General features: G+C 42.6%; 1 protein-coding gene across 1 annotated transcript in view; it reads right to left on the minus strand.

Moving 5' to 3' along the window:
• The window catches only part of ABCA4 (ATP binding cassette subfamily A member 4), a 128,569-nt gene that overhangs the window by 46,301 nt on the left and 58,810 nt on the right, over positions 1-23,458 (minus strand). The window contains exons 15-23 of the mRNA XM_060085375.1: positions 20,589-20,810; positions 18,521-18,725; positions 9,687-9,752; positions 7,101-7,190; positions 5,157-5,331; positions 3,328-3,459; positions 2,034-2,173; positions 1,407-1,544; positions 262-455 (exon numbers count right to left, since the gene is read on the minus strand). Coding sequence (XP_059941358.1) covers positions 262-455; positions 1,407-1,544; positions 2,034-2,173; positions 3,328-3,459; positions 5,157-5,331; positions 7,101-7,190; positions 9,687-9,752; positions 18,521-18,725; positions 20,589-20,810 — 1,362 coding nt within the window. The remainder of the gene's footprint in view (positions 1-261; positions 456-1,406; positions 1,545-2,033; positions 2,174-3,327; positions 3,460-5,156; positions 5,332-7,100; positions 7,191-9,686; positions 9,753-18,520; positions 18,726-20,588; positions 20,811-23,458) is intronic.

Consider the following 23,458-nt stretch of genomic DNA (forward strand, 5'->3'; position numbering starts at 1 on the left):
GCACCAAACCACATGTGTAGTTTAGGATTCTGGCCTATAATAATCAGAGGTCGTTTAAAACTAGTTGTTTTATTTGGGGTAAACCATCTCTGTAGGAGAGTTCAGAATGCCCTTTTATCAAAATCTACAAATGGTTCCAGAAACAAAGAGGTCAATTCTGCTGCCTGGAGTCTAATTTAGGTAGAAGTGTCCAGAACGACAGCACCACACTGTGCTTTCCTTCTCACCCAGGACAGGCTCTTTCCCTGGACAGACACAAACCTCACAGCCTCCCCCTTGGCTCTGGATGGTCTTCATCTTGCGCACCAAGGTTAAGTAGAAGCCTGTGCCAAAGCAGTTCTTTAGGAAGAGCGGGGTGCCGGAGCAGTAGAGCCGTCCCTGGGCTATGATGGCGATGCGGTCCCCGAGGATGTCGGCCTCGTCCATGTGGTGAGTGGACATGATGATGGTTCTGCCTGCAAGGGCAGGGGTAGGGGAATCACCAGGCAGGCCTGGGCCAGGTGTGGATGGGAGAGGATGTATGGCAAGCTTCCCATTACATGGGTTGCAAAAACTGGGAGTTAATAAATAAAAACAAGTTTTCTGCAATAAAGTCTAGAATATTAGAATAAAAATGAAAACAGCTAACGTTTTTAGCATCCTGAATATTGTAAAGCACTGTTTCACAGATTATTTCTTCATTAGACATAGGACCTGATGCAAATAAATCACCATATATGGGACATGTTTATTATTGTCATTCAGCATCTTTTGAGTTCTATATGTATATTCTCTGGGTCATTAAGCACTGCATTTATAATCTTTGCAAAGAACACACACACACACACACACACACACACACACACACACACATACTCTTTGATACCAGCTGGAGACGTCATTGAAAGAAAATGGTAATGAGGATTTCCAGGAAGGCAAATCGATTGCAGGATTGAACCACACCACCACTTTTACGGGCACTAGCTCTGCTTGCTGTCTCTTCTGGATCTGTACCCCTGGTTGCACGTGCCACGACAGAGGCGGAAATGTCACACTTTGAGACATCTCCATCTGCAGCAGTCCTCTGCAGCACTGAACACAGGCTCACTGCCCTCACACCTGGTTTCCAAGGGGGAATTTCACTAGAGCTGCTCCCATTGCTCCAGACAGAAGGGCTGCAGGTCGAGAGAACTTTCTAGAGCATTTTGGGAAGTAGGCTGCTTCATCAGTAACTCCCTGCTTGTACTTGTGTAAAATATCTCAGGAGGCTTCATCTAGAACTTAGACTCCCCCAAGCCAGTGATAAAGCCCCATCTGAGTATAGTTGTGGCCCTTACTATGCTGAGTTGCAAAATGCTAGGTGTGAGAGAGTGGAGAGCACCCATAAAGCCTCAGTGAGAGCACAGGCGATGCACAGTGGCCATTACCTGAGCGATATTTCAGGAGCAGGTCCCAGATTGAGCGCCTCGAGTAGGGATCCACCCCAGAGGTGGGCTCATCCAGAACCACCACCTTGGCATCTCCCACGAAGGCAATGGCAACGGACAGCTTCCTCTGCATGCCACCTAGAGGTACAAGGCGGCAGGGTCACGGGAGCTGTGGACAATTGGAAGAGAAGGGCCCAGGGCTGACCTCATAAGGAAGGTACCTTAGATCCAGCAGCAGCTTGTAGCTGCCTCCTTAGATATTCATACAGTGTCCAAAACTCTAGTGGTACAGGCCTCACAATTCAGGAAAGAAAATACCTGCCTCCTAGGATCAGACCATTTGAAGACTGTTCTCACCTTTGAGTTCAAACATATAAACATCAGAGCAAATACAGCCCAGGCTGCTGCAAGATAGTGTTTCATGTGGGAAATAATCCAGACGTGGGTTGGTCTTAGATGGTCAGAATAACTTTATAGAATGTTCCAACCCTTAGGAGCTCTCCTGTTATAAGCCTAAGAATACACACACGTACACACACATGCACACATGCATATGCACAAGGCCCTGTGCACTGGGAAACCATGGATATGCCATCTGAAGCCCTGTCTTTTCCCAACACCAAGCACCTGAGAGATGCTGAGCTTCTTCGTTCCTCTTGTGGTGGAGGCCTGTGTCCTCCAGCATGGCTTCCATCTCCAGCTGGGCCTCCTCCCAGGACCTCCCTTTCAGCTGTGCGTAGAATAGGATGTGTTCAGCCACTGTGAGGCTATGGGGACGGGGCAATGAGAAAGGCAATGTGCTCAGCAATTCCACTTCTAGCAATTTACCTCATAGAAATAATTAAAGATGAGCACAAAGATTTAGCAATCACGATGTTCATCGTGTTGTTTATAATAGAAAAATGAAACAAAATACCAACCCCGCCAAAATATCTAAGACAGCTTAAATAGCACATTATACGATGGAATAGTATGTACACATTAAAACTTATTGCATAGAAGAATATGTAATAGCACGAAAAGATGTTCATGATATCTTAGGTTTAAAAAAGCAATCACATTTAGAAAAACAGGTTACAAAATGGTATGCAGAGTTTTATTCTCCTTTATAATTTTAAAGTATATATGTATATCTATACATGTATATGAGAAAAATTATATATCAAGGTGTTAACAGTGGTTTTCTATAGCTGGTGAAATTACAGGTGACTTTTCTTTTTTGTTTTAATCTATATTTCCTTCCTTCCTGTCTTCCCTCCTTCTTTGCTTCAATGACTGTATATAACTTTTTAGATAAGAAATAAAAGTTTGGGATAAAAGCAACTGAAAAGCTTCCTCAAAAGTCAGTTTTTGGGCTTCCCTGGTGGTGCTGTGGTTGAGAGTCCGCCTGCCAATGCAGGGGACACGGGTTTGTGCCCCGGTCCGGGAAGATCCCACATGCCGCGGAGCGGCTGGGCCCGTGAGCCATGGCCGCTGAGCCTGTGCGTCCGGAGCCTGTGCTCCGCAACGGGAGAGGCCACAACAGTGAGAGGCCTTCATACCGCAAAAAAAAAAAAAAGTCAGTTTTTAATGCCTGGCTGAAGAGGAAAAAAGGAGCGATGGTCTCCTCCGTGGTCCCTGAAAGGGACCAGACTTCTGGGCAAGTACTGAGCAAGGGGCCCCGGGACCAGCCACCCTGACAGAGAGAAGGCAGCACCACTCTTCTGAGCAGGAAGACCTCAGCTCTGAGTGCCAGAGGCACAGTCACAAGCATGTTTCATTGCAAGTAGGACAAAGGACCCCGAATGAGGGGGAAGCCAAAGAAGATTACTGCCTTCTGCCCCCAGAGCTGGCATCCCTCAGCTGCGCTCTAGAGAACATGTTGTTGGAGGGCAAGGTGAGGTTAGGGCATGGGGAGGGTCTCAGTTCCTGTTCTACTTACTGGTGGAACAGGATGTTGTGCTGTGGACACATGCCAAGGCTCTGCCGGATAGCATCCAGGCTGGTTTCAATGTCCTTTCCCCTAATGAGCACAGTCCCGGATGTCGGTGGCAACAGACCCGTCAGGATGGACCTGCCAAACGCAGGAGTCAGTGGTTGAAAGACTGGCTTTTAGGAAGGCCTTGGGACAGCAGCCTGCACCCCAGGGTCGGTGATTCTGCCCCTCAATTAAACCCCAACCATCATCAGCTGCAGGAACCAAGTTTCCTGTATGGGGCTTATTAGCACCAGTGTGTACGTCCAGGCCCCTAGGAGGATGAGCACATCCGCCTTCCTTCTCTGCTTCACTTATTTCCTAGTTCTTTCAGGCAAGCACTGATGGGTGTACACTGATTCCCAGCTGTAGAATGCTCACTTGCAGCCGGAGATCCCTCCCCAACTCAGCCATCACAGCTCCTGGCGCTGTAGGGGGCTCAGTTAAAGGTATCCAGCCCATGGGTCCAAGTTTTGCCTGATGTCACCATTACGAAAGGCAAGGTCTTATTGAGAAGCCCAAGCGTTCAACATGTATTTGTTGATTAACTGATTAAACCCAGGCCTGGGAATCATCACCACAATAATTTTGGATCCAAAATAATAAAAAGCCCAATAGCAATGTTGATTTATTTTGTAAAATGGGAAATGACGACTCTCACCTCATGGGTTTTTTTGGGAGGATTAAATATAGTTAATACCTGTAAAGCACTTAGAACAGTGTCAGAATAAAGGAAGACTCAAAAATATTATATTACTTTTATTAAACGTTGTGTTCCAGCCACCAGGGGACATTGCATTTCACATTCGTGACGTAATGTGTTTGCCTTTGGGGCCCTGAACAGGGCTTGGGGCTCTCTGACCATATTAGTTAACAAGGAGAGAAATCAGCTAACCCTCCCAGCTCTGTCCCTGAGCCAGATACAATCTCAGGCTCTCTGAACTGGCCTGTTGATCGACCACTAGAGGGAAACAGAACCAAGTATGATGGCACCAGCCCCACATTCCATTCACGCTGAACCGCCCTCAGAGAACATTCCAACGCAGGGTGTACACAGCTGTTCCTTCCTGGGGCTCTCTAAGAAGCCAAAGGACTTGATGACTGTGTTCATATGGGTTCCCTGCCCTGCTGCTCCTCGGGAAACCTTAGCTGGCCCTGTTCTCCTTCGCAGCAGATGACGCTCAGGGCCCTTAGAAAAGTGAGGGGAGCTTCCTGACCTGAGGAGTCCATGCAGAGCCTTCATCTTCCCTGAACTTAGTTTTCAGCTGCCAGGCAGTAACCCCACAGCCCCTTTTAACTTTCTCCAGAACTACCACCAACCCTCATAGGTAGGAAAAGGGATGCTCTCTGAAAGTAAATAGCGCTCTACAGACAGAGGGCATGTGATGGTGGTGGCCATGACTTTATCATCACCATCATGACGGTAATGCTGGGGAGGCTGGGGGTAGGGAGCCCGGCTCGCAGCATCAAAGACAAGAGACAATTTTGGGAGGACCTGGCTCTTGCCCCCAGGAAACCATTACAACTTGGTGACCTTGGGAAAGTCACTTCAGCTCTCTGGATGTCCACTTCCCTGGCACAAAGGGGGCAATAAACTTACTACTCCACCTCTGTCTCCAATTTCATGTGAGGATCCAATAAAACAATATATGCAAATAAGCTTTGAAAATTGCATTGTGCTTAACACCTTTCTGGGACACAAATATTGGCACATTTTTGTCACTAAAATTCAATGGGAAAGAATAGACTGAAGCTAAAAGAGGAAGAAGAGAGCCAGAAAATGACTGGAGACTCACAAGGTCGTGGTTTTCCCTGCTCCATTGTGACCGAGGAACGCGGTGATCTGGTTTTCATAGAAGGTAATGTTAAGACGGTCCACAGCTGGTCTGCCATGGGGCTCAAAAATCTTTACCAGATTCTTCACACACACCCCGGGAACCAAGCCTGGGAGCTCACGTTCAAAGAAGGAGTCTTGTTGGAAAAAATGAACACGATGTAACAATGCCTTAGTGTACACATTTCCCAAGGTTCTTTCTTCAGACTATTGTCTTCTGCCCCCATGGCTTTAGCTATGACCTTTGTAAGGATGACTACAGAATAATAATGGTAATAATAGTGGCCAACATTTATTGAAAGGTTACTCTGTGCCAGGCATTATTTCAAGTGCTTTATATGGATTTCCTCATTTCACCCTTACTACAGCCCTAGGGGAATAGATATTACTGTGCCCATTTCTATTATTGAGGAAACCTAAGGCACAGAGACATCAAGAGTCCAATCAAGGTCACATGGCTTATGAGTGGCAGAGCTGGGATTCAAACCCAGACTGCACTCACCGTCTGTATGGAGAGTTAGCCCTAAGCTCAGCCTTCAATCCCAGGTCCTCATTTCGGATAGTTTGCTGGGCATTTCTTCATGGATTTCTTGTAACAGCTCAGGCTCCTCCTTTTCTCCCCCAAACAACATTTTCCTTCAGACTGTCCTATGTTCATTCTTGGAGCTGCCATTCTCCTAGTCACCTTGGCTCACATCTTTGGGCCAACTCTGACTAAAACTGAATTCTTGCTCCTCAGAACTCCAGAGTTTCTCCAGTTAGGGTGGGACAGTCCACTCTTCTTCACTATTGTCCCTCAAACTCTGTCCCTCCACTTTTCGACTTCCACACCCCCCTACGGTGTGAGGTCCACGTGGTGTTCACTTCTGCCTGTCCTCCAGTCTCTCCCTGCTTTAGTTCACTCTACACAGCGTCACTTAATTTGTCATCTTAATATTGTAGTTCTGAGCACTTACTCCCCTGCAAAAAAAAAAAAAAAAAAAAATCCCATTGCTTCTTCTCTCTGTGCCTCCTGGTCTCGCCTAAAACTGAGATGGGACCAGTCCCCAACCCCCTGATTTTGGTCTTGGAATTACACTCTGGGAGGAGGGTCTTCCCACAAGTTCTGCTGACTGGAAACCACAGGAGCCACAGGTCTCTGACCTCAGCTTTGTGAAATGGCACCTGGGATGGACCAGAGGCATGGAGGCTGGACCCTCTCATGCAACATCAGGTGAAGTCCAGAGGCCATGGTGCCTCTCTAAACCCAGGGTGAGCATAGCAAGAGCATTTAGTATCCACAGAGAAATTCATATGCTTAAGGAATAGAGAACATGGTGGCGGGGAGTACAGAACTGGTTCAAGAGGGAAGGTAAGGGAGGCAAAGGCCAGGGGAACACTTGCAAACTTAGTCCATGGGTTGAGGAGTTATTAGGTAACTTCCACGGTCAGGAAAGGCTTTTGATGGCTTGAATGAATGGACTTCTAGATTTGTAAACCACGAATGAAATGTAGTCAGCTCCTTTAGACTCTTTCCCCCTGTGCACAGGAGCATTTATTTTTGTCTTTCCTTATAGCTCATATCCGCTTTGAGACCTAGTGACCCAAGTTATTGTTCTTGCTAAATCCTCGGAAGTCAGCACATTTGTGCAATTCACTTGGGGTTTGCCTAACAAGGGCACAAACACACCACATACTTTGGATTTGCTTTCTCCAGGAAATATGCGTTAATGTCTGGCTGGACCATTCATTCCGCACATGTGCAGCTGGACCCTTGAGAAGGTATTAGGTTTAACCCTTGTCAACAAAGACAGTCAGTTTCCTGGGTTCCATTTCACCCCAGTCATGAGGTGTTTTACTCTGGCCCTGTGCAGTGTTCTGAGCCTTTTCCTGGCCTCTGTTCTGCATTCTTTATTGAGGTTTTTACCATTTATTCCTGCTGGGTGTTCTGGGTCCTCCATTTCCTCTGTTATGGGTTCCGTCTTTTCCAAGGCCCTTTCTTCTCTGGTTGAACACCCTGCACCAACCAGAAGCCACTGTTACTCTCCTGGTGAGACATGAGAATCAGGAAAGGCAGGAAAGGAGGGGAAAAGAAGGCGGAGCAGAGTTTCTTACCATAGCTGGAAAACACAGTTCCCTCAGAAGGCCAAGTTGGCATTCCCAGGACAAGCCCCGAGCAAGGCTTTGCCAACCTCTGACCTGCGGGACTGTGAAGTTCCGGCATGGCTGGAAGGGCCTCCCAGCTGGCTGATTTGGAAGCCTTTGCTGAGCCCAGAGGGAGTTTTGTAACAGGAGTTTCACACATCCTCTTAAAATGCCAGGAGGAGCCCACAATGTCAGACATTGTGATTAAAAAAAAAAAATTAACTTTGAAATGGGTTAATTTTCTTTAGCTCGTTAACAGTATTTTTCACTCCAATCCAAAACATGTCAAAGTCATGGTGAACCTTGAGTAAAAGTCCATTCAAGCTGATATGATGGGCAGCCAGACTGAGACATCGTTTACCTGAGAAATCTACTTTTATGGGCATTCATGTATTTGGAGATTAATACCAGAGTTGAATCTGGTTGACGTACAGGCTTGCACAAATTGTGAATTGCGGTGTAAACACACAAATGTTCTCACACTCACACATACACCTACCTCCCCCCACACCCCAAAAGAGGCACTTTTTGTAAACTTGGCATTTGGTTTAAAAGGATATCAGGACATCCTGAAAGCGGAAGAGAAGCAGGAAAGCAAGCCAGCCAGAGAAGAAAGCAGGGGCAGGAGGAAACCATTGTTGCCAAGCATCTAAAGGCTCTGGCCTCAAGTGCACATACATGAGCAGGGTGAATTTTTCAATGCTGCAGCCAACCAGGGCCTCTCTGTCCACACCGCTGCCTGTAGATTTGCAGGCTGTGTGGTGGAGTGGCAAGTAATGGGCCTGGTGGTCAGGGACCCGCCCCCTCCAGTACTTCTGTTTTCTGAAGGACTTTTAAATCTATTGCCCACAGTTCCTTTGATCTCTTTACTAGCTATCATACTGCATTAATGTGTAATAATAAAATAGCAGGGGGAGATATTCTTCTAGTCACTGGAGTGAGTTCCTTGCCAGGAAATGTATGTCCCAGTTCCAGATTTTGTCCCAAGTGAACAATGGGAACTGGGTAAGACACTGGATATCTCTTGGACTCCATGTCTTCATCTGTGAAAGGAGGGGTTTCGGTGGAAAAACTCACCTCTTTTCTAATTTTAGAGAAATTTAGGAATCTATTTCAGTCTAGCCTGTGAGACAGGTGAAAAATATTTGGCTTCTGTTGGCAAAAATATGACTCATTTTTAAAGGAGCACATTCGTCTTAAGATTTCTCTTTTCTTTTTTTTTTTAGAGGCAGCATATCTGCTGAGATTATAGAGGGAAAAAATGCCCACAAGTCCTGATATTCATTGAAATTAGAAACGTTCCAGGAGCAGACTTCTGTGTTGAAAATTCCCATTTATGATGGGTTATAACTTTATTACAGTGGAAATTTAAAAGTTTATAGATAGACAATACAGACAGACAAGCCAACATAATGGAAAAAAACAAACAAACTGAGCTATTGAAGTGCTGTTTGTTTGAACCATTAAAAAAAAGGCAACCCCCCCCCCAAAAAACTTTTAAAGGTCCTAGGCTAATCGCCTAGAGAAAACAAACATCTATCTTAGTGCTTAAAGGATAAATCCTGGCCCAGGCCCAATAGCACAAAGTAAAGAGCAGGTAGGTGAGGAACAAACAGATTGGAAAGCATTTCCTTTGCTTCCAGAAACTCCTAGCTCCAGGGGAGTCCCCAGCTCTCAGCTCTGGAATTTCTCTGCCTCCTCATACCTCACAAGAGTTTGTGGTTTCCCCCCAATTCTAGAACTCTCCTTTGGCCTCCTATCCTATTCAGGAGGAAACGTAAACTTTATCTAGGATGCATTCTGGGCAAATGTCCTTTTATCCCTCTTTCCCAACCAGAGGAAAGACCAATACTAAGAGTATCTGGGAGTATTTGCCTTAAGATCACAGCTCTGCCCCGGCCTCCAGATGGGCCCTTACTTAGGGAAAATAAATTCATTTATATTTGAAAAAGTAGAGAGGAATAAAAAAGCAGATGAGGGGAGGCAGCAGAAGACGAATGTAAAGATTCCTCTATGATTCTCTGGATCTGTTTGCTTTAAACTGAGAAGTTGCAAAACTTATTTGCACCCTGAAGTGGTTTGGCCTTCTTTTAAGAGTGTGCTTTAATCTACTGGGCATGACCAGGACTCAGGGGTTTATCAATGCTCAGCCATCACCCTGGCCCAGTGGCTCACAAAACATGGGCTCCCAGAGGCTGTGGTGCTACATCAAGGAGCAGAGCCCCCAGCAGACAGGTAACTAATCAGGAATCTCACACTTCATGTGAGAGCCACCTCTACAACGCACACACATCCCATGCAGAGCCAAAGGAGCTAATTTCAAACATTCGTTTTTCTTTTTTTAATTAAAAAATTTAAAATAACTTACCTTCACCACCTAGCCAATAAGACTCTTGTAGAAGGAAGTACCAAGGAAGTGGGGTTCCATAGTCCCCTAAAAATAGATAGGCAAATAAAGAGAAAAAGCCTAAGTAGTTCCACCTTACCACAGTTGTATAAGATCTAGAATTTATCTACCTGAACCCCAGATTGTAACTGTAGATATTTATAGTTCATAAGCATTACGTGGCTATCCACATGCTTCCACTAAGACTACTTCTTCTAATATGTTTTAATTCAAAAGGTCATGTTTTGGGGGTGAAACTGGCAACACTAAGACTGATGATCTTGGCTGACATTAGTTTTCTAAGAAAAAAGAATCTAAGCATACCCCCCCTTTTTCACATATTCTTATTCTATTTTATTGTTATTTTTTTAAATATAAATTTATTTATTTATTTATATTTGGCCTCGTTGGGTCTTCATTGCTGTGTGCGGGCTTTCTCTAGTTGCCGCGAGCAGGGGCTACTCTTCGTTGCGGTGCACGAGCTTCTCATTGCAGTGGCTTCTCTTGCTGAAGAGCATGGGCTCTAGAGCGCAGGCTCAGTAGTTGTGGCACATGGGCTTAGTTGCTCCATGGCATGTGGGATATTCCCAGACCGGGGATCAAACCCGTGTCCCTTGCTTTGGCAGGCGGATTCTTAACCACTGAGCCACCAGGGAAGTCTCAAGCATACCCCTTTTCAAGAGTTACCAGATAATAATAATAATAATGATAATCACTAACATTTGTTGAATGCTCTTTCTGTGTCAGACATAACTGTAAGTGCTTTCTATGTGCTAAATAATTTAATCTTCAAAACAACACAAGGGGATAGGTAGTATTACTACTCTTGTCAATAAAGAAATTAAGGCACACTGAGTTTGAAGCATCTGCCCAAGGTCACAGCTAATTTAATAGAGGTGCAAGAATTCCAACATAGGTAGTCTGGTTCTAATACCACTGATCTTAACCACCCCATCCTACTGGATCCGCCTGGGTTTCAAGGAAAAAACTCCCAAATTTCTAGTCCAGTTCTCTTAGCAGGCTTTGCTGCCTATAAATGTTGAGTTTGTGAGAACACAATCTTTGCTTATTTAATAGTTATCCTGTGTTTCATGGCCAATGCTAGACTGTAAGCTCCTCGAGGGCAGGCTTGTGTCAGTCTTTCCCACTCCTTTTTTCTCAGAACCTGTGCTGCTGAGCCTAACACATTGGTGCTGCTTAGTACATAGGGGTTGAACATATTAAAGCCTTAGGTTGGCTAAAATAAAGCTCTTGAAAATTCGCAAATTTTATTTTCAATCTAATATGCACTTATTATATCTCTCTCTAATGGCCCAGTGAGACAGAAAAAAAATGGAGGCTGAGAAAGGTCAAGTGTATTTTTCAAATTCATCTTATGGGTTGAATTGTGTCCCTTGGCCCCCCTCCTCCCTGAAACAAGATATGCTGAGGTGTGTGGTAGAATACAAAATAATACTTGGTCTTTGTCCTCATTTCCTGGCACAGGGCTCCTAAAACCATTGGAGATTCCTGAGTGATAGGAGTGCCTTTTGTTATTCATAATAGTTCATTATTAATGTGAAGAAATGCAAGAGATCGTTGTGCATGGAATTTGTATTCTGCAATTTTACTGAATTTTTAAATTAGTTCTAACAGTTTTTTTGATGGAGACGTTAGGGTTTTCTCTATATAAAATAATGTCATCTACAAATGTTACAGTTGTACTTCTTTCCCAATTTGGATGCCTTTTATTTCTTTTTTTGTCTGATTGCTGTGGCTAGGACTTCCAATACTATGCTGAATAGAAGTGGCGAATGGGCATCCCTGTCTTGTTCTTGATCTTAGAGGAAAAGCTTTCAGCTTTTCACCGTTGAGTACGGTGTTAGCTGTGGGGCTGTCATACATGGCCTTTATCATGTTGAGATATGTTCTCTATGTACCCACTTTGCTGACAGATTTTATCATAAATGGATGCTGAATTTTGTCAAGTGCTTTTTCTGCATCTACTGAGACGATCATATGATTTTTATGTTTCATTTTGTTAATGTGGTCTATCACATTGATTGATATGTGGACATCGAACCATTCTTGTATCCCTGGATAAAATGCCACTTGATCATGCGTTATGATCCTTTTAATGTATTATTGAATCTGATTTTCTAATGTTTGTTGAGGATTTTTCACCTTTATTCATCAGGGATACTGGCCCGTAGTTTTCTTTTTTTGTGGTGTTTGGTTTTGCTGTCAGGGTAATGTTGGCCTTGCAAATTGTGTCTGGAAGAGTCTTCTTTCTTTTTTTTTTTTGGTGAGTCTAACTAAAGTTTTGTCAATTTTATCCTTTCAAAGAACCAGTTCTTAGTTTCATTGATCTTTCCTATTGTCTTTTTAGTCATTTCATTTATTTCTGCTCTTTGTTGTTTCCTTCCTTCTACTTTGGGCTTCTATTTTTCTTCTTTTTCTAGCTTCTTGAGGTGTAAAGTTAGGTTGTCTATTTGAGACTTTACTTGTTTCCTGAGGTAGGCATTCATTGCCATGAACTTCCCTCTTACAACTGCTTTTGCTGCATTCCATAAATTTTGGTATGTAACATTTCCATTTTTTATTTGTCACAAGGTATTTTTTTATTAATCTGATTTCTTCTTTGACCCATTGGTTATTTTAGCATGTTGTTTAATCTTCATATGTTTGTTAATTTTCCAGTTTTCTTTGTATAATTAATTTCTAGTTTCATACCATTGTGATCAGAAAAGTTGCTTAATACGATTTAAACCCTCTTAAACTTAAGACTTGTTTTGTGGCCTAACATATGAGCTATGTCAGAAAATCTTCCATGTACTCTTCAGAAAAATGTTTATTCTGTTGCTTTTGGATGGAATGTTCTGTAAGTATCTGTTAAGTCCATCTGGTCTAACATGTTGTTTAAGGCCAATGTTTCTTTATTGATTTTCCATCTGGATGGTCTATCCATTGATGTAAATGGGATATTAAAATCCACTACTATTACATTTCTGTCTATTTCTCCTTTTAGGTCTGTTAATATTTGCTTTACAAATTTAGTGCTTCTATGTTGGGTGCATAAAAATTTACAAATGTTATATCCTCTTGTTGGGTTGACCCCTTTATCATGATGTAATGCCTTCCTTCATCTCCTATTACAGTCTTTGTTTTGAAGTCTATTTGTCTGATATAAGAATAGCTACTTTGGGTTTCCATTTCCAAGGAATATTTTTTCCCATCCCTTCATTTTCAGTCTTTGTCTGTCTTTATATCTAAATTGTGACTGTTGTAGGCAGCATATAAATGGGCCTTGTTGGTGTTTTTCTTTATCCATTCAGTTACTCTATGTCTTTTGATTGAAGAATTTAGTCATTTACATTTAAAGTAATTATGGATAGGAATGTGCTTATTGCCATTTTGTTAACTGTTTTCACTGTTTTTGTAGTTCCTCTCTGTTCCTTTCTTCTTCTTTATTCTCTTTGTAGTTTGAGAACTTTCTTTAGTGGTATGCTTAGTTAGATTCATTTCTCTTTCTCTTTTAGGTACTCATTATAGATTTTTGTAGTTACCATGAGGCTTACATATAAAAACTTATACCTGTAACAGTTTGTTTTAAGTTGATAACAACTTAAGTTGATCCCATTCTAAAGCTCAACATTTTTACCCTCCCCTCCACATTTTATGTTTTTGATGTCACATTTTACACCTTTTCCTCTGCGTATTCCTTAACAAATTATTGTCATCAGTTATTTTTACTACTTTTGTCTTTTAACCTTCCTACTAGCTTTATAAGTAGTTAATCTACTACCTTTACTATATATTTACTTTTCCAGTGATATTTATTCTTTCACGTTACTAATTAGCACCCTTCCTTTTCAGCTTAAAGGAGTCCCTTTAACATTTCTTATAAGGCCAGTTTAGTGATGATGAACTCCTTTAGCTTTTTGCTTGTGGAAAATGCTTTCTCTCTCCTTCAAGTCTGAATAGTAACTTTGCCAGAGAGGACTTTTGGCTGGAAGTTTTTTGTTTTGTTTTGTTTTCTTATAGCACTCTGAATATATTGTGCTACTCCCTTCTAGCCTGCAAAGTTCGTGCTGAAAAATTTGCTGATGCAGGGGCTCCCTTGTACGTGACAAGTTGTTTTTCTCTTGCTCCTTTTAATATTCTCTCATCTTTAGCCTTTGACATTTTAATTATAAAGTGTCTTGGTGTGGGTCTCTTTGGGTTCATCTTTTTTGGAACTCTCTGGGCTTCCTGGATCTGAATGACTATTTCCTTCCCCAAGTTAGGGAAGTTTTCAGCCATTATTTCTTCAAATAAGATTTCTGTCCCTTTCTCTCTTCTCCTTCTGGGAGGCCTATAATGTAACTGTTAGTCTATTTGATATTATCCTGTAAGTCCTTTAAGCTATCTTCACATTTTTAAAATTCTTTTTTCTTTTTGCTACTCCGATTGAGTGAGTTCCATTGCCTTGTCTTTCAGTTGACTTATCCTTTCTTCTGCTTCATCTGGTCTATTGTTGAGCCCCTCTAGAGTATTTTTCAGTTAGTTATTGCATTCTTCAGCTCTGTGACTTCTATTTGGTACCTTCTTATATTTTCCATCTCTTTGTTGAAGTTCTTGCCTTGTCCATCTATTCCTCCCCAGTTTGGGTGAGCAGCTTTATGACCATTACTTTGAACTTCTATCACGTAAATTATTTATCTCCATTTCATTAAGTTTTTTTTTTTCTGAAGTTTTATCTTGTTCTTTCATTTGTAACATATCCCTCTGTTTCTTAATTTTGCTTGACTCTCTGTGTTGGCTTCTATACAGTAAATGAAACAATCACTTCTCCCAGTCTTGAAGGAGTGGCTTGATGTAGGAGATGAAACTTTTTGTTCAGCCCTACCAAGCTCTAGTTGTCCCTCAAACCTCTGTGTTTGTCCAAGCAACCAATTATATTTTTAATAGCTCCTGGTAGTTGAGGATGTACCAAGACCTGTCAGTGTCTCAAAGAGGAGGATATCAGCACCTAGATGCCAGGTGACTGGAAGCCAGACCCTTGGGCAGCAGCTTTTATAAGTATGCAAATGTATACAGTCCTAAGAGGCCACAAATATAAGTCTCACTGGTCACCAGAGCCAGATGATCTGGAGGTGTCCCCTGGGTGGCAATCACAAAAATCCAGGCTCCAGACAAGTGCATAAACTCCTTTCTGGGAGATACTAGTGAGCTGGAGTACAGCAGTGTGAGAGTGCCAAGATGGCATCCACAGCCTGCGCTCCTTGAGAGCAGCTCTGTAGGCCACTAAATATGTGCCAAACCTGAAGCCTTCCTCTCAGTCCAAAGCTCCAGGACAAGCAAAGCAGCCCCTCACAGAAAGATTGGTGTGTATTCCTCAGTCCACTGTCTGTGCAGTGCCCTGTGGGTGGTAGGTAGCTTGCCAAGAACCATCCTTCTGATTGCCACAGTCCATGGAACCCAAGAACCCAAGCTACTCCAGCCTCAGAGTCAGGCAATCAAGGGATGTCCTCTGGATGTCAGCTGCAAAAATCAGGTGCCACATGCATGTAAAGATCCCTTCCAGGAGACACTGACGCTCTGGAGCATGGCAAAGGGAGAGCACAAAGATAGTGCCCATGCTCCGAGGATCGGAAAGGGTTAGAGTTAACCCCGAGACGCATGTTTAATTAGAAACCTATCCCTTAGGCCACAATCATGAGGATTAGCTAATAGGCCTTCTTCACAGAAAGACTTAGCTCCTGAGTCTGTTGCCTCTTACTGTGCCCTGGTGGTGACAGCTGTTTAAGAACTCTTTCTTCATTGATTACAGTCCTGTGGGATCCACTAGCATAAGCCCCACTGGCCACCAGAGTCAGGAGATATAAAGGTGTCCCCTGGCAGCAGTCACAAAAACCAGGTCACCAGATAGGGGTATGAGCTCCTTTCTGGGTGACACCAATTATTACAGTCCCAAGTGACCAGGAACACAAGCTCCCCTAGCCTTCAGAGCCAGGAGATGAAGAGGTATCTCCTTAGAGGCAGTCACAAAAATCAGGGCATGAGATATGTGTAAAGGCTTCTGTCCAGGAGACACTGGTGCTCTGGAGCAAGCAAAGGGAGAGCACAGAGATGGCACCCTCCAGTCTCTGTCCACAGAGAGTATTCCAGCAGGCTACCAGATGTGTGTGTTAAATTAGATACCTGCCCCTCAGGCTAACACTTTAGTATAAGTAGGTGAGTCTCCTTCACTTTAAGTCTGGACTCAATCAGCTGCCTCTAAGCTGGGCCCTGGACAGGTGAGTATGAGCACATATGCCCTTTAAGTGGCATTTCTTAGATTGCTACCATCTTGTGGGTCTCAGGATGTGAGCCCTGTTGGTTTTCAAAATTAGATGTTTTGGGGGCTCATATCTCAAGTGCATGTCTTAAAAGTTGGGATGACTGATGTGGGGTTTGAACACTTTGTTCCTCATGGAGAAGCTTTGGGTTCTGAGATCCCTCCTGGTTGTGGGTCACTGTGCCAAGAGTGGGGCTTATGGTGAAATTGTGACCTAGGCTCTCCTACCCACTTTGATGTGTTTTTCTTCTCCTTTGCCTGATGTGTAGCCATCACTCAGCTAGAATTTAGTTTTTTTTTTAAAGAGGAAATTGTTCCACATGTAGCTGCAGACTCACTTGTCTATGAGGGGAGGTGAGTCCAGGATCTCCCTACACTGCCATCTTCTGAAGAATTTGAACAGAGGGTTGACACCATCTGACCTAGATTCTGAAAGGATCTCTCTGAACATGGTGTGGAAAACAGACTGGTAGGAGATGATGACAGAAGAAGGAGGCTTGGACTGGGAAGGTTGTGTAGAGTTGGTGACAAGGGATCAGATTCTGAATCTGTTTCTAAAGTCAAGCCAACAGCATTCGCTGATGGATTTTTGGTTCTTGGACTTAAGTTTCAAATGCGGGTTCTGAGAGTCCAAGTTGAAAGACCTTAGAAAGAATAAGATTTTTTTGAAAATTGAAGTAGAACGTTGTGTTAGTTTCTGGTGAACAGCAAACTGATTCAGCTATATATGTGTGTGTGTACATACATACACACACACACACACACACACACACACATATATATATATATACTTTTTAAGATTCTTTTCCATTATAGGTTATTATAAGATACTGAATGTACTTCCCTGTGCTATACAGTAAGTCTTTGTTGTTTATCTATTTTACACATAGTATTGTGTATATGTTAACCCCAAACTCCTAATTTATCTCTCCCCACCCCACCCTGTTATCACCTCTGGTATCATAAGTTTGTTTTCTATGTCTGTAAGTCTATTTTTGTTTTATAAATAAGTTCATTTGTACCATTTTTTTTAGATTCCACATATAAGCAATATCATATGATATTTGTCTTTGTCTGACTTATTTCACTCAGTATGACAATCTCTAGGTCCATCCATGTCACTGCAAATGGCATTATTTTCTTCTTTTTTATGGCTGAGTATTATTCCACTGTATATATGTACCACATCTTCTTTATCCATTCATTTGTTGATGGACATGTAGGTTGCTTCCATGCCTTGGCTACTGTAAATAGTGCTGCTTTGAATATTGGGGTGCATGTATCTTTTCAAAGTATAGTTTTCTCCAGATATATGCCCAGGAATGGGATTGCTGGATTATATGGCAACTATATTTTTAGTTTTTTAAGGAACCTCCATACTGTTTTCCATAGTGGCTATATAAATTTACATTCCTACCAACAGTGTAGGAGGGTTCCCTTTTCTCCACACCCTCTCCAGCATTTTTATTTATAGACTTTTTAATGATGGCCATTCTCACTGGTACCTCACTGCAGTTTTGATTTTCATTTCTCTAATAATTAGCAACGTTGAGCATATTTTCACGTGCCTATTAGCCATCTGTATGTCTTCTTTGGATAAATGTCTATTTAGGTCTTCTGCCCATTTTTTGATTGGGTTGTTTGTTTCTTGTTATTGAGTTGTACGACCTGTTTGTATGATTTGGAAATTAATCCCTTGCCAGTTGCATTGTTTGTAAGCATCTTCTCTCTGTAGGTTGTCTTTTTGTTTTGTTTATGGTTTCCTTTGCTGTGCAAAAGCTAATAAGTTTGATTAGGTCCCATTTGTTTGTTTTTGCCTTTATTTCTTTTGCCTTGGGAGACTAACCTAAGAAAACATTGCTATGGTTTATGTCAGAGAATGTCTTGCCTATACTCTTTTCTAGGAGTTTTATGGTATCATGTCTTATATTTAAGTCTTTAAGCCATCTTGAGTTTATTTTTGTGTATAGTGTGAGAGTGCGTTCTAACTACACTGATTTACATGTGGCTCTCCAGCTTTCCCAAAACTACTTGCTGAAGAGACTGTCTTTTCTCCATTGTATATTCTTGCCTCCTTTGTCAAAGATTAATTGACTGTTAAGTATGTGGTTTTATTTCTGGGCTCTCTATTCTGTTCCATTGATCCATATGTCTGTTTTTGCACCAGTACTGTGCTGTTTTGATTACTGTAGCTTTGTGGTATTGTCTGAAGTCTGGGAGTGTTATGCTTCCAGCTTTATTCTTTTTCCTCAGGATTGCTTTGGCAATTCTGAGTCTTTTATGGTTCCATATAAATTTTAGGATTATTTGTTCTAGTTCTGTGAAAAATATCATGGGTAATTTGATAGGGATCACATTAAATCTGTGTATTGCTTTGGGAAGTATGGCCATTTTAGCAATAGTAATTCTTCCAATTCAAAAGCATGGGATACTGGAATAAGATTTAGACTAAATGAAAAGGGGAGGCTGGGGATCTGAAGAACCTAATTACCTTTACCCTGTGGAGGGGGACACTTACCTGGAAACACCTGGTCAAGATACCAGGCAAGCAAGCCATACAGAGCAGCATCAATAAGCATCATCTTCATGGACATCAGAAAACTGAATTCATCCCCTTCCATGGGGCTATTCCCAATATTGTTCCACTGTAGCCCCAGGCCTTGCTCTTCAAAGCGAGCCAGGTACTCAGTACCAAACCCAAATGCCACAGGAGACAGCAGGCTCTGCAGTGGGGCAAAAAGGGCATGAAAGATGAGCAGAGGGTCTTTTACCCAACCCAAAATAATCTACAAGGTAGGAAGGAGGGCGAAAAGAGGATCCATGTTGTACCCAGGTGTAAGACCACCCCAGGGAGTGGGTAAGGCAGTCTTCCCACAGGAATATAACTCTGGGAATACCTTTCAGTCCTCAGGGACCCCCACCCAATACTCACTGGGCCACCTCTCACCTGTCCAATGGAACACAGTAGTGTACAGAAGACAAAACCACATAGCATAACACAGCGAAGGACCAAAGGTCTTCATGTTTATCTTCCTAACTTTCCCCCCTTCTTCCTACCTCTTTCTTAAGATCTTACAGTTTTTGGTAGAACAAAGAAGCTTACTTGAACTGCTTTGTGAGAATCCCATTAGAAGTGTCCATAAAGTCATCAGTGTTCTAGGGCAAGCTTGAGGGCTAGGCAGGGGATGGTCTCATGACCTCCTGAACTGTCAGCCAAAAAGCCCTCAGGTTACAGTGACTATCACCTTTTCCCATCTCCAGACTGGGGACAATCATTTTCTTAGGTTCTCCTTGGAGAGCCCAAGTAACTGAATAGGTGGCATACAGAAGGAAGTCTGAAGAGGAAGTTCCCCAGCCACATCCCCACAGGTGGTCCATTGCATGGCAGAAAGCACATAAGCACGTGTAGAGGGATGAGTTATTCCCACTTGCTCTGCTGGGTGACCTAGCTCTAGTTTGAAGGACCCACGGTGGTGTTCAGAGTGTCTCTCTGCAGAAGGAAGGGATTCTCCAGCTATATGTTCACAAAAACCATTAAAAAAAATCTCAGCCCAGCCCTGGTCCACAGAGCTTCCAGAACTATAGCTTCCTGGTAGACCCACACACAAGAAACTAGTTGTGGCTTCAAAGTACCAACTGCCTATGCAGTATACCAAGATAGCCCAGCTCTGCCTACAGGCTGAGTCATAAGGATTTCTTTCCCTTTGTGATCATGCTGGAAAATTGGGTGCCATAAATGACAGCAATTAATTCTTATTTAACATGAGAAATAAAAGGCAGATGCCCTGGCAACACTAGAGCCAAATAAGCTTGAGTCGTGAGAACAAGTTTGACTTAGATTTTCCCCAATGAGAAGCCGGTGGTAGTCCTTTCTCAACTGCATTGTACAAAGAAGTACAGATAGGGAGATTCTGGAGGACAAGGAAATTTTCACCCTACAGGGCTTAGAAGCTATTTAGCCTGGTTAATGAGAGGGTGTAAATAGATCATTTGAAAACAATTAGAGAAAAAGATAGTGTTGTTTGGGCATTGTGAAGAGGTCTCTCAGGCAATCCAGCGTCAATTTCCAGAGACCTCTCTTGGCAAGAGGGCCTGACTGGCTCATTTTGGCACCCCTCTCTGAGTGCACTGGTAGAACATGACAAAGACACTGTAGAGCTGCTCTGATTCAAATTCTTTTGGAGAGAAACAAAAACTTTTAATTTATGGAAACATTTTTCTGGACAGAATAGTTAGAGGGCAAGCTCCCTCCCTTATGAATCTTCTCAAATGTTAGGAAAAAAAAACCTGAGTGAAATGGGCCCAGTTGTTCTCCTCTTATGGATACACAAAGGGACCCATGAGTTGAACTGGTTTTCAATTACTTCCCAGGGCAGACTAATCAAGCAGATTTGGTGAGGAGGAACTCTTAGGTTGCTCAGGGTGAAGAATGCTCCCACTTTTGTACCTGTGCCTTCAAACCTTGTGTTCCTTTGTGCCAAAAGGCAAAGTGGATCCCCTCAAAGGGTGAGCCAGTCCTCTCAGACTGCTACATACCCCTCAGATGGAATGCATCATATTCTAGGTGTAAGCCCAGGGTCCCTTACCACAGCCAGCTTCAGGTCGGCCGTCATTCGGTCCTGCCAAGCAAAGCAGAGAATGTGTGGCAGGTAGAGGGTGAAGTAGATGATACCACTACAGGCTGCTGCCAGGCTGGCCCTGGAGAAGAAGGTGCTGAGCAGGAAGCACTGCATGATTGTAGCAGTGGAGAAAGCCAACAGGAACAGGAAGAGGATGAATGGATTGCTATAATGCAGGATCCTTCCATGCTGAAACGAAAGAGACCACTTGAGTCAGTAATTTCCACCCACATCCAGGGGCACCACCCCTCTCAGGAGTGACCTCTGTGCTGTGATTCTGGGGCCTTCAGAAGCCCTCTGCCCCAAAGGGATCTCTCCCATCAGCCTGTTGTTGGTATCCAAATTTCCACATTTAAGACTCAATGTGTTGAGTTCCTTTAATTCTAATTATGTCATTTTTCCCCAGGAGGGTAACATATTAAGCTACCTATCAGTACTGAGTAATTATTATGTGTTCACTAAGGAAATCCTTGGGAAGGGGATAATGTGGAGAAATAAGCCTAGAGCAGGGGAGGAAGATATGCAGAGGGGGTCTTGGAGCATCAGTAGCTCCTGGGATATACTGAGTAGATGAGGAACAAAAGAGGGAGGTGGGAGACCATCCAACAAGCTTTAACATTTTGCCTGGGGCCTGGCCTGCTAACTTAAATCATTTATATTGGGTTAGCCAAAAATTTCGTTTGGGTTTTTCCGAAACATCTTACGGAAAAACCCAAACGAAATTTTTGGCCAACCCAATACTTATATTCTGAGATTTGCCTCTCATATAGGTAAAAATATCAGTAGTTAATCCACATCACTTGGAAGTGGATTAATCCTCCAGACCCATAATATCATACAAATACATTTCATAGAACCTGTGGGCAATATTCAATATCTTTCATGTTAACTAGTGGGTCAATCACTTTGGCTATGTAGAAAATAGGACCAAACTAGGTATTTTTAATAAGTGAGCTGCTGTCCAGTTACATTAGAGGATAAATTGAGATGTTCAAATTTATTAGGCCTTCTTGGTTCCCTTTTGCTATAGGCCTCCTATAGGATTTTTACCTATGAGGTATCCTCCTATGAGGATTTTTACCCTTTGCACATAACTCCAAATTCATATAGATCATCCTGTTCTTTTCTTGGGAACATAAAGGTACAAACTGGTTCACCTCTTGAATTGGTTCTGATTAATTGGTAGTGGTGACCTGAAGCACTGGGCTTCTCTCAGTAGAAAAGAGAGACCAAGTAGCAATATATATAATGGGCATGTAAGATTTGAGTAGAAAAAATGTGCCACTTATCTCCTGCTGCTACCGCTTCTTCTTCATTCATGCTGTCATGCCTGCCAGGTACTGACAGAACAGATTAAAAAATGGAATAAAACAAATGGCAAAGGAAGTGGAAGAGAGCCATGCTTAACTAGAAGCAAACTTTGAGGAAATCTAAATAAAAGTCAAGGTTAAGACTCAGGGTTCCTGATTTTGTGTGAAAGTGCTCTCCACATTACCCTGGGAAGCTCACTCCTCATCCTTAATCACATGCAACTCAATAAAAGCAAGACCTTGACTGAACATGTGGCTTTTGGCTGGAAGAACTTTAAGGTTATTGTTACTCTCAGAAGAATGAAATTAATTTCTTATCTCAGCTCAAAGCAAAGTCCTACAACCTTCTAAGCTATATAATTTCTCATTGACTTCAGGCAGATATGAAAGTCATTTGGCTGACCCAACAATTTCACTGGCCTTGTCTTCTTCTAATGACCACTTTTCTTTTTTGTTCTTAACAGCTTGAATAACAATGGAACCTTTCCATTGTCCCAGCTTCCAGCTTCTTTCCTGCATAGTTGAGGTGGGAAGGAACGACAGGGGAAAGATGAGAGCGTCATTCAAAGGAAAATCCTATTTTGTTGTGGAAAGCTCTGTTTCCGCCATCACTGGAAACTGGAACAATGTCCTGGTTCCCACAAGGAGAAACCCCTTTGTGCAAGAAACTCTTAGTAAACATTCTTTACCTCACGTCCTAAAAGCTTTGAAGTCCTAATGTCCATTCTTAGGAAGGCAAATCTCAATGCCACTTATTAGCAACAAGTCTCAGGGCCACTGCAAGATGTCGTGCATGTTTATGAGTTTTGCATAAGTCAGTTGTTCATGCATTTTGACTCCTTTAATTCTGAGGACACAAAATGTCTTAGTAGTGGGGAAAGGAGTAGACTGAAGGATGGGAAGGAACAAGGGACCCCTAGAGGAAGACAAGTTTCTCAGCTTCTCCCCTCATCTCTGGAACTCTAGGACCCTTTGTGTATTTAAAGCTACATTTGGGTCTGGTCAGATTGAGCAGACTGACCTCTACATCAGCATTGGTTTTGATAAGGCTCTAGCACAGGGTTTGGCTAAGGCCACAGCTCACTGAATCTCAGTGCAACACTTAAACTAAAACCATTCAGACTTAGTACATTTTACTGCAAAGAGAAGGGGCAGGATTTGGTTTAACTGGATATGTGTTGGTTGGACAGGATGTGTGATGGAACATTCTTGGATCAGGTAGGCACCAGGTATCATCCAGCATAACAAAGGACACAGCCAGAATCTGTGCATCAGCACATATATTGCTTAGTGCAAGGAACTGTTAATGTCATCATGGTAAAGAGGCAGAACAAGCTTGATGACACTATATCAGAAGATTGCAAAGCTTGAAGTCCAAGGCTTATACTAAATCCCATCAAATAAATATAAAAAGTTACCTAAATTTATGTTCCATCATTCAACAAGTACAAAAGATCATCTACCGTGGAGGAGTTAAACATGAAGCACAGCAGTGTGTTATGAAATAATGTTTTATTTACAAGTCTA

Source organism: Mesoplodon densirostris, chromosome 2, assembly GCF_025265405.1.
Source record: "Mesoplodon densirostris isolate mMesDen1 chromosome 2, mMesDen1 primary haplotype, whole genome shotgun sequence".
Classification (NCBI taxonomy): domain Eukaryota; kingdom Metazoa; phylum Chordata; class Mammalia; order Artiodactyla; family Ziphiidae; genus Mesoplodon; species Mesoplodon densirostris.